Below are 17,919 nucleotides of genomic sequence, written 5' to 3'. Positions count from 1 at the left end.
TTGTATTCAATGGGAAAATTAATTTAGCTCAGTAGGAAGCAGTGAACGAGCTTTGGTAAGGGAAAGCTGAGGTCTTAAGCCATTGTATACCAATTCTGAAATTAGAGAACTCCAGAAGCAGGTTCCAAATTAGTTTAGGGCCCAAACAGACAGGCTTAAATAATGCTGCTTCAGGACACTTTGGAGGTATGCTGTTTCAATGATGCATGCGTCCTAAGAGGCCAGAAGCCACGCCAAAGCCACTCCAGTCCTAAGGACTGGACCACAGCTTTGGCACAGCCTCTTAGGATGCATGCATTATTTAAACAGCATACCTCCAAAGTGATCCAAAGCAGCTTTATTTTGGCCTATCTGTACAAGCCCTTAGTTTATTTATAAAAAGTAGAATCAGTGCTTACACTAAACTCAGTCTCTCTCTCACACACACACATGAGAACTAAGGTAAATAAAAAGCTGGTAGTGGATAGCAATGGGCAATGCTTACCAGTTCCAGAAGCTAGGCTCCAATCTGAGAGAAAGCTGGGAGTTGAACGTGACATAGTATGCAGCAGACAGCAGTACTGATGGAGCTTGAACCTAACAAAGTTTCTGCCTGATTGCAGCTGGACTGCAATAGCAGAGCCCAATCAGGGGTATTTATGGGACAAACTTGACTTGAGGCAGTTTAGGCTGATTTTCCAGGAATCCCAGAAGCAATGGGATTCCCACCTGGTTGATGTTTTAACTTCCAGAGTTACCAAAGGGATTCTTTGGGTGGCACTGTATCAAGCAGTGATAAGATCAGGACAACCCCAGGGAGTTTGGGATAGGATAGTGTGTGGGAAAATACCATGGGAGCTAGCAGATAGATTGGCATCCTACTTTGGGCAATCAAACTTCTCTGTTTGTGACCTTCAAGAGGAAATGCACAAGGCAGAGGGTTTGGGAAGCAGCAATATTCACAGCCATAAAGTTACAGGTGTCCTTTCCACTCTAGGCCCTATGTAATGTCTCCTTGCAGCCTGGGAGGGAAAAGACAGGCCCAGTGCCATCGGGCCAATTCTTAAGAAGAGCCCTCCTTCCAGTCCATCTGCCTTAGTCCAGGCCTGAGAGGAAGAGAAGAACTGCTGGACCTGATCCCCTTCCACACCACCATTCCCTTCTCCTTTTGTGTTGTGTCTTTTTAAATTGTAAGCCTGAGGGCAGGGAACCATCTAATTAAAAATAATAACTGTAAGCAGCTCTGAGAGCCTTTAGGGCTGAAGGGCAGGGTATAAATACCATAATAAATAAAATAATAAATAAATTTTGCGTCAGTCCTACTTTTTTCCAGTAGGGATCTTTTTTTTCCCCACACCAATTTTTAGGTACTATTTTGTGACTGGTATTCCCAATTCTTTCTGTCTCACATAGTCTTTACTTGATCTTGTAATGCTATGGTGCTTCTTCAGAGTCCTCTGCTAATACAGTTCCCTGACTTTTCTTCCCTTTTCCTGGAACCTCCTTTTAAATCTACTCTTCACTAGATCTTGCCCCTCTGCTGCTGACAAATGATTGTGGACCCTTCCTTTAATCTCATCACCACTTCCTCCACTATCCCAGCCTTGGGTTTCTTCTATACATATCTAACTTGCCACATTTCTCTTGGCTGAAGGGACTTCAGCCAACCAGTGTGTCAGAAACTTTACCACTATGTATTCACCATGAATTGAGATAGAAATGTTGTGTCCTATAATTCCCAAAAGATGGTCAACACATTGAAGATTTCATTAAGGAAATATCTGTGTCAGACATTTATGATTTAAGAATATCGTCTCACAAATCTCACAGCTGTGTAATATTTTTATTTCTTATAAAGGGACACACTAGGTTGTGGCATCTTAGCAGTAAAAGTAGTCACATAAGTAATACAAATTTCAAGAACTACGGTATTACCAGAGATTTTTTTTCCCCCTCAGGGACATCATACAACCTAAAATATAACTGATTGATTGCATAAAACTCAATAGGATGATTTCAGTGTTAGCACCACCTATACTGAAATTAGTGCTTCAAGTACACAAGATACAAGGGCTGTACAAAAAACATATGACAATTAGAAATACAAAAAGTAACAATGGAGTAAACACATAAAAATGTTCTTGTTATGACTGGTATTACAACAGTTCACACATTCTCACTCTCTGATTTATGAGCAATTTTCCCACTGTCATGAAATGAATGTTCCACTCTGAAACAGAAAGACCAAGATTGTCCATAAATAAAAATATTTGATCTACAGCAACTAAAGTTTGATAGCCTTTCCTGTGAATGATGTTCTATTATTCTGTGGACAGTGTTTAACAGCAAGTAACAAGACATAATTGTAAGATATATCGATCGTGATCCAGTCCAAATTGAGCACTTTTAGTTACCATTTAATTTCAACAGATGGAATAAATGCTTTATATTTCTACTGAAATCAAGATGGGTGCTTAATCATAGCTTCATGCTTTCCATACTGCACAACACTGCCCCAGACATAAGCTTCTTTACATATTCACAGGATCCTGTGCACATACAATATAGATATATTTTAAATAAACAATCCCTATTCAAATAGCAGCTTCCTTCACAGTACAGAAAGTTGCTTTTTAAGTTTACTGAAATGGCAATCCTACTTTCAATTGTACTTCTGGGAGGATTTATACAGTATATAAATTAAACAATTTTCATATTATTATTATAAAGGTTAATAATAATAATAACAATAATAATAAGAACATTGTTTAATTTATATGATTGCCAATATGATTAAGATTTGTTGAATGCATAATTATAAATTTCCAAATGCATTATATGCAATAAAAACAAGACAGCCTGAGAATTTAGCTGCTAGCAAACATTTTAAAATTCTTTCATTACATTATGATGGTTTTTCTTCTTTTTCAGTAAAGATTTTAGAAGTGCACAGACACCAACACAAGCAGTAATCGTGTTCTATAGTCCTAGACAAGAGACAGTCTTCAGTTCATTTGATAGGTTCCTATGTGAACTTTCGTCTCAATGTAAAGCTCTTCTCCCACAGAGTCAGCTTGTCATATTTTCATTTGCCTAGGAAGAGTAACTTGATTATAGTGGGTTCATCAAAAATAAAACTTACTAACAACATTATGGACTCTTATAGCAATTTATACATACATTATTATATTTAAATATGTGTTACATCTAAATAAGTATTACTGGGTTAGGTTTTCCAGAGTAGCTGAAAGGATGGTGGTGAAACAATCATCACATCAGTTCCAAGAGTTGGTGCACTAGAGCTGTTCTAACCAGTTAATCATAAACTTTTCAGTACAGATATCCTGGACTTATTCCATCCATTACAACTTGCAGGAACTATCAGAACTGTAGACCTACACAAGTGTTCATTCCCACCCCCAGTTATCATTATGTGAAGGAACAAGTGAGATGCCATTGCTGGGTCTGGCACTGCAGTGGGGTAAGTGGTCTCAGCTGGGAACCCTGATCTATGCATGTACATTTCCTGTAGAATTTAAAATCCTGATCATACAGGGCTCCTACCTATGTAGGGAGCCTGCATGAGCAGAACCAGCTCTCTGCTTTAGACCTCTCACTAATGGTGGCACCAGCAAAGCTGCAGGCATGGAGTCAGTGAACTTAGCATTGTTTCAGTAGTGAATGGTGGTTTCTATGTCAGTAGGATGGTGAACCGATTCTGGGTTTTAGTTCATACTTTTAGGGGGCTATACCTATTTGCAGGATAGTTCCAAATCCAGAGCCATACAGAACAATAATGCAGAGTACATTCACCAGACCAGTGACACTGAGACCACCAGCCACCACTGTTTCTTCCCCTAATGCAATAGTAACTAGGAGTCAACTAACCAGTAGGTTGTAACACTAATAACTGTGTGAGAGAAAGGAAAGGGGTCTCTTCAGCCTAATTTCAATATCCCTGTCTACTGCAGTAAAAGAGACGGATACTATCTGAAGATATCCTTCTTTCGTGCAGCAAAACAGATGCGCTGTTGAACTTCTTTTAGGAATGTACTAGTAAGTCTGTTGAAATATGTATACCAGCATTTCTTTTAACATTTTTACTCTTTGAGGCAGATGTCATTCTATAACTTTGCATATGTAAAGCTAATAAGGAACATGTAGTTTATTGTATGTTTCATCCCATGTAAATTCAATGGTTCTTATTCCCTAGTATGCATGTTAAGGGTTGCCACACCATTTACTATAAATATGATATGCTATCTCTCACAGCCTTAAGAACCATTGCCTCCTTGAGCTAGAACAAATTCTAGGTTTGCAACACTTTGTGTATGAACTTAGAAGCAAACCCCTCTGTGACCTCAGTTGCACTTGCTTCCATATAACACACTAGAAGAACATGTTGAAAATTTAAAAAGTAATAGATTTTAATTGGAAAGCAATATATTTTTTACCACTGAAAGTCCTCCATTTTTCCTTAATCAGTTTCTCACAAACATCTAAAACCAATTGCTAGTTTGAACTAGAGTAGATCCAGTGAATCAATATAAAACATGGTTTTAAGCCCTTATCTGTTTGTTTAGATGAGATATCTGCTTACCTGTGAAAAAAGTAGGATAGGAAATAACAGCCCCAAGTGAATGAAAATAGACAACTACGAAGTTAGTCATTTTTAAAGGCAATATTTGCTCAGACATTAGGAAGCAGTTGAGGTTTTGAAAAGTACAGTTTTCAAAATATGATTCTATTTTGAAAGTACAATTAGTCAGTCAATTGGACTTTTGGAAAGTACAATAAATATGTACAGACCAGGTTCACAGACAGTTTAACATGACTTATTCCAATTTTGTGGGTTCTCCATATATGTAGCATACCTTCAAGGTTTCCGTAGCCTTGCGTAGCTCCTTAATTACAGCAGATAATGCCTCTGGGTTTATTCCTTGTTCACAAAGTCGTACACAAATAGAAAGGGTTTCCAGATCTAGTCCAGTGTTTAGTATTCTTGATATTTCAAGAAGAACTGAAAAATATTTTCAAATGGAAGTAGAATGTTTACGTTAAATTAAGTACCAATAGTTCCTTTCAAATGCATGCTAGCAACAAGTGAGAAATGTGATTTCACTGTCACTGGTAAAATATAAGATACATGAACTCTAAGGAACTTTCTGATGATAGCTATAAAATGTTGAGATATAAATCTGAGCTGTATAAATACAATTTCACTATCAGTCCTAATTCATCCTTAAGACTCCATTAAGCCAGACAGAGATCCTTATGCACATTACGCATACCTTATATTTTTCTCTGTAGCAGAACAGTGGCTTTTACTGGGCTCTGTGATCTATGAAAGTAACTGCAATGGCTAGTAGATTCAAGCTGTAAAACGCTCAACAGGCACTTTTTTACACTGATTTTTTTCAAAGCTCCCATCAGAATATTTTCATTTGGCTGTAACTTTGCGTCCATACTTTTAATACTGACACAAGGAGGTACAGTACTTCACATTTGCTTGTAAACATTGTCAGAGATGCCAGATTTTTTTTCCCCAAAAGGAGGAAAAAACTGAAGCAGAGTAAAATACCACTGATTCCAATAGAATCAATCTGAATACTGAAGTCAGCGGACTTGGACAAAACAGCCAACACTGGCAACTCCACTCTGCCTTTCTAGTGGGACTCAAAACTGGAGATCAGGAAGCCACCAGCAATGAGACTAAGGTCTAATCTGCACTGCAGAAATAATGCAGTTTGACACCACATGAATGTGCATAGCTCAATGTGGAATCCTGGGATTAGTAGTTTTACAAGGTCTTTAACCTTCTCTGTCAACTACAAATCCCAGAATTCCACAGGATGGAGCCATGACATGGTGTTAAACTGAGGCTGCATCTGCACTCTTTAATTCTGTAGTGCAGATACAGCCTCAGATCCACTAGAAGGCTACATCTCTCACTATTAGCATGGCTGCAAAACAGGACCAGGTTCACTCCATCAATTAATCCGAGAAGAAGCTGTAGAACTAATGTCTCCTGTCTCTTCTCTCCTTTCCCTCTTCTATCTTGCTTTTCTGCTTTTGGGCAGATGTCATCTTTATCTTTCCACATGTGTACAGTCCTTAAATAGTATTTCAGTATTAAGAGTATGACAGTGATGATATTGTCAGGAGCTGGGTCCTGGAAACTCAGTCCCCATTCTTCCCCGAACCAAACCATTTATCTCGTGCATTTGAAAACCTGGTCTTTTCCTCCTCCTCCTCCTCAAATGGCACACAAAGTAGCATACAAGAAGAAACCCTCACATATTTGGGGCTTCCCAGCAGGACTGTGGCCAGATTTGGGTAGTGTTTTGAAAAGTTTTGTTTTGTTTTAATGATTTAATAAGAGGAATTAGACAAATGCAATGCAGTCAGGTAACTAAACAGAAACCCATGTTCAGCAGTAACATCCACACTTGTTCACCAAATGCTGGGAACGAACCAGAAGCAAGAGCTATTACTTTCATGCCCTGCCTCAGATTCGCTATGAGTGCTGAGATGACCATTGCAGACCTCTTCTGTGGCAGTATAACTCTGAATGCCAATTCCAGGGGAACAACAACTACTGCCCCAAGATGCCCTAAAGATTCTCCATAAACATTTATTAGGTGATGAGTGAGCCTCAAGATTATAACGCTGTAGAATTAACAAGGAAGAACTTGTAATATTGCACCACAAATGAACACAGTATTGTGACCCCTGCTGTAGAAACTCCAGTCTCAGTGGCAGTATACCTCTGAATACCAGTCGCCAATGCTGCAGCTGCTATTCCCCTTGAGGCCTCATTAAACAGAGAGTCTGTGAACATCTAGAAGGCAATGCCATAATCACAAAAAGTCAACATGGGTTTCAGAGAAACAAGTCATGCCAGACAAACCTGATCTCTTTCTTTGATAAAATTACCAGCTTGGTAGATGAAGGGAATGCTGTGGATATAGTATATCTTGATTTCAGTAGGGCCTTTGACAAAGTTCCCCATGACATTCTTGCAAACAAGCTTGTAAAATGTGGGCTAGACAAAGGAACTGTTAAATGGATCTGTAATTGGTTGACCGGCCGAACCCAAAGGGTGCTCAACAATGGCTCCTTTTCATCTTGGAGAGAAGTGACCAGTGGGGTCCCACAGGGCTCTGTCCTGGGCCCAGTGCTATTCAACATCTTTATCAATGACCTGGATGACAGAATTGGAAGCATACTTATCAAATTTGCAGATGATACCAAATTAGGGGGAATAGCTAATACCCCAGAGGACAGGATCAAGATTCAAAATGACCTGAATAGACTAGAAAGCTGGGCCAAAGCTAACAAAATGAAATTCAACACGGAGAAATGTAAGGTATTGCACTTAGGGCGGAAAAATAAAATGCACAGATATAGGATGGGTGACACCTGGCTGAATGAAACTACGTGTGAAAGGGATCTAGGAGTCCAAGTAGACCACAAGTTGAACATGAGTGAACAGTGTGATGCGGCAGCTAAAAAGGCCAATGCTATTTTAGGCTGCATCAATAGAAGTATAGTGTCTAGATCAAGAGAAGTAATAGTGCCACTGTATTCTGCTCTGGTCAGGCCCCACCTAGAATATTGTGTCCAGTTCTGGGCCCCACAATTCAGAAAGGACATTGAGAAACTGGAGCGTGTCCAAAGGAGGGCGACAAAAATGGTGAAGGGTCTGGAAACCATGCCCTATGAGGAACGACTTAGGGAGCTGGGGATGTTTAGCCTGGAGAAAAGAAGGTTAAGAGGTGATATGATAGCCCTGTTTAAATATTTGAAGGGATGTCATATTGAAGAGGGAGCAAGCTTGTTTTCTGCTGCTCCAGAGAACAGGACCCGGAACAATGGATGCAAGCTGCAGGAAAAGAGATTCCACCTGAACATTAGGAGGAACTTCCTGACAGTAAGGGCTGTTCGACAATGGAATGCACTCCCTCGGAGGGTGATAGAGTCTCCTTCCTTGGAGGTCTTTAAACAGAGGCTGGATGGCCATCTGTCAGGGATGCTTTGATTTGGATTTCCTGCATGGCAGGGGGTTGGACTGGATGGCCCTAGTGGTCTCTTCCAACTCTATGATTCTATGATTCTATGAAACGCCACACAACTGGAAGGTTGTGTGACTCAAAGCAAGCAACTCCTCTTAAGAGCAGACCCTCTGGCTTAGAACAGGAGCCACACATTGAGGCTGCACCCGCACTTCAGAAATAATCTGGTTTGACGCCACTTTAACTGCCACGGCTCAATGCTATGGAATTATGGAAACAGTAGTGAAAGGCTAAATGTCTCACAAAACTACAACCCCCAGAGTTCCTTCCATATCACTGAGCCATGGCAAGTTAAAGCGGTGTCAAGCTGGATTTATTTGTGCAATGTGGATGCAACCTGAGCTGGGAGCAGAGCTGGCTGTTCAGGGCTGTTCCTGGCCCTGAGATTTCTGGACCCAAAATCCGAGACACAAATCCGAGTGAGTGAGGCTGTTCATGGCAAAACATAATAAGGATTGCTCCTTTTCACTTGCATAGGAAGAAAGAGGTAAGGAACATTTAATCTACCCTACTTGCTTGTAAAGGAGCCAGTGCGCCACAGCGGTGTGAGTGTAGGACTAAGACTAGAGTTCGAATCCCAGCTCAGCCACGGAAACCCACTGGGTGACTTTGGTCAAGCCACACTCTCTCAGCCTCAGAGGAGGAATGGGAATGGGAAGCCCCCCGTGAAGAAACCTGCCAAGAAAACCCCGTGATGGGCTGAACCCCCTATGCCATGCTGGGAAGTCTTGTGTTGTTGTGCCTTCAGGTTGTGTCTTATGGCAACCCTAATGGAAACCTATCTTGCCAAGTTTCTTCAGAGGAGGTTTGCCATTGCCTTCCTCTGAGGCTGAGAGAGTGTGACTTCTTGCCCAAGGTCTCCCAGTGGGTTTCATGGGATTCAAACCCTGTCCCCCAGCACCACAGTCCAAAGCTCAGACCACTATGACACACTGCCTTCCAGTCATATCTCACTTATGGCAAACCTATCATGGGGCTTTCTTGACAAGATTTGTTCACAGGAGGGTTGCCATTGCCTTCCTCTGAGGAGGCTGAGAGAGTGTGACTTCTTGCCCAAGGTCTCCAGTGGGCTTCCATGGCAGAGCAGTGATTCGAACCCAGGTCCCCAGAGCCCAATCAGACTTAATAGTACTTAACAGCAACCATCATTACCATTGCCAGGGGCTCCCTCCCTCCTTCCCGCCCCATTGTCACAACAACCCTGCAAGGCAGACCAGCGGGGACCTCCTCTCCCTCCTCTTTCTCCTGCTCTTACCATCCATAGTCTCTCTCACAGCGTTTAAATTGGTCGCAGGACTCGCCATCAGGGAACAAGGCAGCGGGGAAAGCAGTGCCCAAATCCAACAGGGCTCCCGCGGCTTCACTACTGGCAGCGCCCTCTGACCCGGAAGCAGAACCGAAAGAGCGAGAGCAAGAGAGTGAACAACCCACAGACATTTACGTTCTGGATGAGTGTGGGGACGCGGCCACGCCCACGTTCGGTAGGACGAGCGAGACGCTAGTCCTAGACAAGCTGCTGATTCGGCTCGAACGGCATTCTATGGTTCCTTTTCCAACGGCTGTACAGTACCGGAAGTGCACATTCTCTATCGCTTTCTCCCTCACTCGTTACATGGACGAGCCTCTTTTCACAGAGAGGCACGCGCCAAGTCAGCGGCCCAATGGGGAATGCGACTTCTTTTGAATGAAGCCCCGCCTCTCAGAACCCCCTCCCCCTCCCCTTTCCTCTCAATTCAAACGCCTAAGAGGAAAAAAACACGTTCCCGCTCTGAGCCGTGATTGGCTGAGGGGGCAGAGTGGCTGTCGCTGATTGGTCCCCAGCAGGAGAGGAGTTAAAGAGCTGGAGGGGGTCGGCAGAGTTGGGCAGGCAGAAGGAGTCTGGAGTGAGGAAGGTGAAGGGCAGCGTCCCTGTGGGGCGGAGGGAGCTCTGCTCCGTGGAGCCAGGCTGCCTTTTATTTATGTATTTGGGTATTTATTTGGACTCTTTCTGCTTCTTATTTTAGTGCTTTTATTCATTGTGGGCTGAGGCGACCTTTGAAACAGGTGAGAGAACGCATAGGTTTTATATAATATATATTAATATATATGTATAATATCACATATATGTTAATATATAAGTATATATACAGGTGAGAGAAGTCATAGGTTATATTTTTATGTTATATTAGATATATAATAATAATAATAAATTTTATTTCTACCCCGCCCTTCCATAAATATGATCAAGGCGGCTTACAAAATTTAAAACATTACAATACAAGATAAAAATTGATCTTAATTGATAATTGATATTAATTATCAATTATCATATATATATATATATATATATATGGCTGCAGAAGTCATGGGCAATATTTTTATATTATATTATATATTTATATATTAATATGTGTATTATATAATATATATTAACATATAGGTGTAATATGACATATATTTTATATATTATATATATATATATAGGTGAGAAAAGTCATCGGTTATATTTTTTATTAGCTATATTATAATATATATATATATATATGAATGTATATTATATAATATACATGAATATATATATATATATCTAGGGAACTCATAGGTTGTATTTTTGTATTATATGATACATAGTATAATATATATAATTAATATATATTATGTAATATATGTATATATATTGTATAATATATATTCATATATATATATTAATATAACTTCATATCTTTTATATATTATTAGTATATATTACTGTACACACTGGCACCTGGGGCCCATTCCTAGTTAAATGCATTTTAATATTCACTTACTTTAATACTTTAAACTCTCTATAGTATTTAGTGCTATAAGTATAAAGAATTTAAAGTACACTTTAAATACTGTGAAGTATTGAGGCTCCGCGGCCCAGATAAACTACAGTTCCCAGGATTCCCTAGCATTGAGCCACAGCAGTTAAAGCAGTCTCAAACTAGGTTATTTCTGTAGTGTGGACGCAGCTGTTGTAGTAGTCAGGCCCAACCCTTTCCTCAGTTTCCTTTGGGGCCAGAGGGAGATACACTGTTATTACAGCTCCATCTAGGCAGCATCTACACTGCAGAATTAATACAGTTTGGCTCCATTTTAGCTTTTTAAGGGTTTCTTCTTTCCGGTTGAAATTGTCCAGGTCTAACCAGAAAGAAGAAACCCTTAAAGTTAACAAAATTTGGCTACCAGTCCTGAGGAACTGCAAAATAAGGACTCAGCAAATGCAAATGGGAAACCACTCAGAGTCAGGGGCTTTCCCAGCAGATAATTGATCATCAATTAGCAGACATTAATCCTCTTTTGCATTAGCCTCCCAGCCTGAGGCCAGCCATCAGCACAGAACAACACACATGCAAATCATTCCTGCATTCCCAGGCTCACATAGTATATATATACCCACTTTCTTTCCAGGCAAAGCATTCTCTGAAGATGCCAGCCACAGATGCTGGCGAAACGTCAGGAAGAAACTTTAATGGAACATGTCCACATAGCCTGAAAAACCCACAAAAAACTATGGATGCTGGCCCTGAAAGCCTTCGACTTTAACTTGCATATTTCTTTCTAAATACAGCTGGCTGACATGAGTGATGAAAAAGAGGCAAAGATGCATATTACTCCAGAGACTCCTGGGCAGCTAATGGTCCAAAACCCCTTTGAAAGTCCAAGCGATTATAGCCGTCTACAGGAGCAGATATTCTCCAGTCCAACGGTTTTTAAAACCTCAAAATCTTCAGTGGTAAGACTTGTATTTTATTATATGTGGTTGTGGACATCCCATTCATATCAGGAACACCGTGCACACAGCTCAGGCAAAGGTTTATTTGGAAGAAGAATGGTTGCTTGCTTTTTTGTGGCATACTCAAAGTGTCCTGTAAGCATTCCAGATTAACAATTGAACATGCTCTTGCACTTTAGTGTAATGGGAAGCTTAACAAGTCATAGAATCGTAGAGTTGGAAGAGACCACAAGGGCCATCCAATCCAACCCCTGCCATGCAGGAACTCCCAGTCAAAGCTTCCCCGACAGATGGCCATCTAGCCTCTGTTTAAAGACCTCTGAGGAAGGAGACTCCACTACACTCCGAGGGAGTTTGTTCCACTGTCAAACAGCCCTTACTGTCAGGAAATTCCTCCTAATGTTAAGGTGGGATCTCTTTTCCATTGTTCTGGGTCCTATTCTCTGGGGGAGCAGAAAATAAACTTGCTCCATCCTCAATGTGACACCCCTTCAAATATTTAAGCAGGACTATCATATCATCTCTTAACTGTATCTTCTCCAAGCTAAATATACCCAGCTCCCTAAGCCTTTCCTCATAAAGCATGGTTTCCAGCCCCTTCACTATTTTGGTGACCCTCCTCTAGACATGCTCCAACTTGTCAACATCGTTTTTGAATTGTGGTGCCCAGAACTGGACACAGGTTAATTAAGACACATAGGAAAATACCTTAATACTGGGTCAGGTCATTGGGTCATCTAGCTCAGTGTACTTGTGGCAGCTTTGAAGCTTTTGGGGAAGTAAATTCATTTTTATGCTTGAGACTCCTTTGTGTGTGACAGTGCTTCTGCAAAAGTTAAGAAAGATTTAGGTATTCCTGTAGAATCATAAACTATTAGAACTGGAAAGGATAAAAAAACCCCATCTAATCCAATCTACAAGGGACCAAATCCAGAACAGGCCAGAAGTCCACTTCCTGTTAAACAGGCCTGCAAGCTATTTAAAGGCATCTGAGAGGCTTCCAGGAGCCTATTTTCAAGAGAAAAGGGGAGATCTGAGGCATCTTTAGGACTCAAGGGCTGCCAGTATAGTTCAGGAAGGCACACATCACTCACTCTCAATGTAGAGAAACAATGCTTTGGTTTTTCAAACTGAAGTAATAATGGGGATGATGATGATGATATTTGTTTATAATGTCCTTTTCACCAAACATAAGGCATCTATAATCAAGAACAAAACAATAAAACCATAATATACTAAAATAATATAAAATACTAATGTACTAAATGGTTTTCGTTGCTTTTAAGGCAATGTGTTAAATATAGTTAAAATGGGCTATTTTAAATGCTTGTATACTACATATTTAAGCTATTTAAAAAAGAGAAAAAGTATCAGCAAACCTCAGGGAGCCAACTTATAAAAAAGGACAAAAGGTTTTATACAATATATCTCTAAAGCAAGGGGGAAGCACTGAAACAGCTCCATTAGTACTAAGCATAATCAGTCCTTGCAGAGAAAATAGTAGGTACTTAAGGTGAAAGATCATTCTACAAGCATAGAGGAAAATTGGAGGTTAACCCTCATTCCCCAAGACCAGATGTAAGCATCATGTGATTTGAGCTCTTTCCCTTTGACAAATTAATTAATTGATTGTATGTACATCACTGTGTAAATTTACAGCACTATATAAATAAAGCTTAATAATAATAATAATAATGAGCCCGTACAGACAGGCCAAAATAAAGCTGCTTTGGGTCACTTTGGAGGTATGCTGTTTAAATGCTGCATGCGTCCTGAGGCCAGAAGCCGCACCAAAGCCACGCTCCAGTCCTAAGAACTGGAGCACAATTTTGGCTCAGCTTCTGGCCTCTTTAAGGTGTGTGTGTGTAAACAGCATACTTCCAAAGTGACCCAAAGCAGCTTTATTTTGGCCTGTCTATATGGGTCCATAAATAAATTTCCCCTTCATTTTTTTTCCAAAAAAGAGTGACACCAGAGTAGGAAAGAAATAGGGTGACGGGATTCTAAACAGGAAGCATTTCTCATTGCAACATGTTGTTGAAGGTCCTAATTGTACTTGATATGTAGCTTTACCAGAAGCAAGGCTGGATAAAAGAAGCCTCTCTCTCATTACTGATTTCTTCAAGAGGGAATCTCCACGAAGATCCTGGAAAAAGCCCACTGTAGGGGAATTTATTGTACCGGTACTAGTAGATATTTATGCATGTGCATACATATTTTTCTTATTTAAATAGGAAGCTCATTACTGTCACAGTTAATGTTCTCTTTCCTGTATAGACTCCAGGGAAATTCAGATGGTCTATAGATAAACTTGCTTTAATCAATCCTGTGGAAATAGACTCTGAAGACATATGTCGTCAAGCACTGTATTTGAGCCAAGCCAGGTTGGTTGATTTCTATTACATATTGTAAAGACTCCCATGATTAAAACAAAATACTGTAGTAAATTATCTCTTATATTGTTTCAGCAAGTGTATCTGTCTATATATCCTTTGTTCTACATCACAGAATTCTTGTTTATTGAAATTAACTAACAATATTTTTTTCAATTTGTGTTTTATTCACACTTTGTAGAATAGATAAAGAGATAGAAGAAAAGAGGCAAAAAGCCATTGAAGAGGTAACAAGTTAAATTAAACACTTTAATGTCACCTACGGTATTGTAATTCTCATAATTGTCCTTGAAACCAAAGTCCTGTTTCGACAGACAGTTCTTTGCATTCTAAACTGGAAGGAAGAAATGTATCAAGTGTGTGTGTGTGTGCATGAGAGAGAGAGAGAGAGAGAGAGAGAGAGAGAGAGAGAGAGAGTGATAGAAATGCTCCCACATAATTTACAACCAAAAAATTCTTGCACATAAGCATTGGATGAGGGGATTTACTATGCCTTTTCTTTGCTCTCTGAAAATAGAATCATGGGGTGTTGCAGATACTACCACTACTAGGCAGCTTGGTTAATAACAGTTCTTGTGACCACAGTCTAAAATTAAACAGTCCGGAAAGTGTTATCATGTGTGCAAAATTGTTTGTCGAAATTAAGACAAGGAACCTATGGCCTTCTACATGTTGTTGGACTCCCAAAACCCTTCAGGCCTCGCTGTTTGCCTGGGGTACTTGATTGTTTGGGACAGTGCTGTGTTGAAACAATGCTCTGTATACATGCAAAACAAAGGGACTGCTCTTGCTAGCCATGGTTGGCTGATGATAGACTGAAGAGGAAGGATTAGAGTTCTTTGCCTCTATCCCAGCTGACAGAGGATAAAAATGTGAGGTGCAGTAGATTTTGCTTGTTATTGTATGCCTTCAATCATTTCTGATTTATGGAGACCCTAATTTGGGGGGCTTTCGTGGCAGAATTTATTCAGAGGGGTTTTGCCCTTGCTTTCCTCTGAGCCTGAGAGCGTGTGGCTTGCACAAGGTCTCCCAGTGGGTTTCTGTGATCATGCAGGGATTTGAATTCTGATCTCCCAGTGCCCTGATTCAACACTCCAATCACTGACTACACCATACTGACTCTTGGTAGCTCCAGTTAAAAACTAGTTCCTGTCACATCCACATCAGTCTTATACAAAAAATAATTTCTTTCTCTCTGAAGTTAATTGCACTGACTGAATGGTGTACTTTTATGTATATTTTTCTTTTAGTTCTTCACTAAAGGTGTTATTGTACCATCTCCTTGGACAGATCACAGTGGGAAACAGGTTTCTCAGCTTAATTCAACTACCAGTAAGTGTTAGTTAAATCTCATGCCTTTGAAACTGGAAAGATTCAGATCTCTGATACAAACTACATGGATCTTCATGCTTAAATTCTAGCTGATCTTGTCTTATTAGTTCAAATGGTGAATAGTCGTTAACCAACTAAAATGTTTTCTGGATTGTGTGGCAAATTTTTCAAAAAGACTTGTTGATATTATTCTTTGTCTGTTACCCATAACCTCCGAAGCCAATAGATTCATTTTACAACTTTGCTTTTTGTTGTGTACTTACTCTCCTCGAAATCCTAGCCATAGCTCTAGATACAATTGAACAAATTATTGTAGATTGAGCAAGGATTTTATAGTTTCTTCTTATTGTGGTCTTACAAATTTATTCAGATTGTGGAGAAACCACTGGATTGTGGGTTGCATGTGTCTCACAGTATTATCTGTCTTTTTACCTTCTAGGGACTAGTGTTGTAATATAGCAAGGGAACATGTGTGTATGTTTGCTTTGAATGATTTCATATCTTATGGAAATTGTTTCAGCTGTGCTTTGTTATTGATTTCACCTGTGTGCCTGCTTCTTGGCCATTCTTTTCTTAGAAAAAGCCAAAGTTGGGAGCTGTAGCCTTCTCTTCATTTTAAGCATGTTTGTGGGTGTGGGATGGGAGTCCTTAGAAGAGGAAGAAATGCGGGATGGCAAAAAGGGTAGGGAAAGAGGAAATGCTGCACAGACTTGTGGTACATAGAGTTGGGTGCCATCTCCATGCTCTCTTCCATGTTTTAACTCCCTGGAATAATTGTGCTGCCCCTGAGGAAATGTAGCCCTCAAAAGGAGGGGAAAAAAGATTCTGAACGAGCTGCATTCGAGAATTTAGTCAGTCTTTCTGTTAGTATTTCCTTAGTCTTGTATGGGAAAAGATTGCCCTGTGTGCACTAATCTATTATTACAACACAATTAGCCTATGGAACTTGCTTTTTTCCGCCCTACTTCCTTTTGCTTAGTGATTGTGTTTGCTGTGCTTTAGACATTACTTGTTCCACAAATGAATAGGCAAACCACAGTTTCCCAGCAGAGAGAGTCCTGTCCTCCTGTAATCTGGGTTTAGCTCCTCCTATTTGCTCCTGTAGGCAGGGACAATAAACAAAAGACCGGCCCCTATATAGGGAGGAGCTAGCCCCCCTGAGCCTCAGTCTTGTTCCTGCCTATGCTCCTAGCAGGATGTTCTCTTCGAGCCAGCGAAGTTTTTCCTTTCTACGAAAGCGGTTTGAGAGCTTTCTTGGCCTTCCCCTCTTCTCCTCTCTCCTGCCTTTCCCCCCCTTCTTTGGTGGTGGTTATGACAGAGGACCCCGAGAGCATGGGTGAAGGGCCATCCTTAACCCAGGCTTCCCTAGCTCAGGGTCTGCCAGCTCAACAGAGGGAGCTGGCTTCAGAGGGAGACCCATTGGGATGTGTTTGCTGTTGCTCTGCAGCTTCTTTACTACAGCCTTGGAAGCATGAAGAAGACTTAAAATGGCAAGGGCTCCCAGGATTGGAGAAAGGTCTTGGCTTTGCCAATGACTCTCCCTCTCCTCCAAAGCTGCCCCCTTTCATGGTGGGAGCACTGGAGATTTCTGCAAACAGCATTGCAGCACATGGGAGCCGTGGGAAGAGATGGTGAGGGGTATCCCCTCCATGTCTCTGTTTCTCCACATCACCTCTGCCCAGCCTGTTTAAAGCCAGGGATCAGTGAGGAAACTGGCCAGAAGTCATGGAAACTTCCCTCCTCAGCATCTCTGCCCAGCCAGAGTTCAGAGGACAGGCCAGCCAAAAACCATGGCAAAGGATTTCTCTGCATCAACCGAGGGGTTGATGGTGCACTCAACCAGGAGTGCATCTACCTCTGCGGCCTTGACCACTAGTGCCTCCCTGTCAGATATTTGCAGGGTGGCCACACGGAAGTAGCCTTCGACCTTCATAAGACATTACAAACTGGACGTGTCTCAGTCCATAGAGGTGTCATTTGAAAAGAGGTTCCTCCAACAGATTGTGTCGGGGGCCACAGTCTCCTAGCAGCACCTCCCTCCCAGTTCGAGAGGGCTTTTGTAAATCCCAGGTTACAGGAGGACAGGACTCTCTCTGCTGGGAAAAGGAACATTGGGTACTTACCGTGACACGTTCATTTCCTGCAGAGAGGGGTCCTGGCATCCTGCCCACCCGGGTGCTGCCTGCGGCCTCCGACCCTGCTTGCCTGTTGGTGGACCTGCTTTGTTCTTCTTGTTGTTGCTGGATTGGTTTTTCTGAGTTCTTGTTTGTTCTTGGACTAGTTTTTTCTAAGGTGTTCTAGTTAACCCTTAGCTGATGTTACTAATGTTCAGTTCCTTGATTACCTAACTAGTCGCTTGGCTTGTTATTGACTGAGGCTCAGGGGGGCTAGCTCCTCCCTATAT

General features: G+C 41.1%; 2 protein-coding genes across 6 annotated transcripts in view; one reads left to right on the top strand and one right to left on the bottom strand.

Annotated features, from left to right (window-relative positions):
• Positions 1–1,803: 1,803 nt before the first annotated feature.
• On the bottom strand, positions 1,804–9,480 carry MZT1 (mitotic spindle organizing protein 1). Its single transcript, XM_042456558.1, has 3 exons — positions 9,310–9,480; positions 4,854–4,999; positions 1,804–3,072 (listed from the first exon to the last, which is right to left on the bottom strand). Exons 1-3 carry the CDS (start codon positions 9,356–9,358, stop codon positions 3,049–3,051), a joined length of 219 nt encoding a protein of 72 aa, XP_042312492.1. The 5' UTR covers positions 9,359–9,480; the 3' UTR covers positions 1,804–3,048.
• Positions 9,481–9,488: 8 nt separating this feature from the next.
• Positions 9,489–17,919, top strand: part of BORA (BORA aurora kinase A activator) — a 17,818-nt gene continuing 9,387 nt past the window's right edge. The window contains exons 1-6 of one of the 5 annotated variants that reach the window (XM_042456556.1): positions 9,489–9,535; positions 10,058–10,097; positions 11,626–11,790; positions 14,068–14,174; positions 14,365–14,410; positions 15,434–15,521. In XM_042456556.1, the coding sequence (XP_042312490.1) occupies positions 11,635–11,790; positions 14,068–14,174; positions 14,365–14,410; positions 15,434–15,521 (397 nt within the window). In that variant the 5' untranslated portion in view covers positions 9,489–9,535; positions 10,058–10,097; positions 11,626–11,634. The other 4 variants (XM_042456555.1, XM_042456554.1, XM_042456557.1 and 1 more) reach the window with 4 other exon arrangements.

Source organism: Sceloporus undulatus, chromosome 3 (assembly GCF_019175285.1).
Source record: "Sceloporus undulatus isolate JIND9_A2432 ecotype Alabama chromosome 3, SceUnd_v1.1, whole genome shotgun sequence".
NCBI classification, from domain to species: Eukaryota; Metazoa; Chordata; class Lepidosauria; order Squamata; family Phrynosomatidae; genus Sceloporus; species Sceloporus undulatus.
This window is presented reverse-complemented; position numbering and strand designations above follow the sequence as displayed.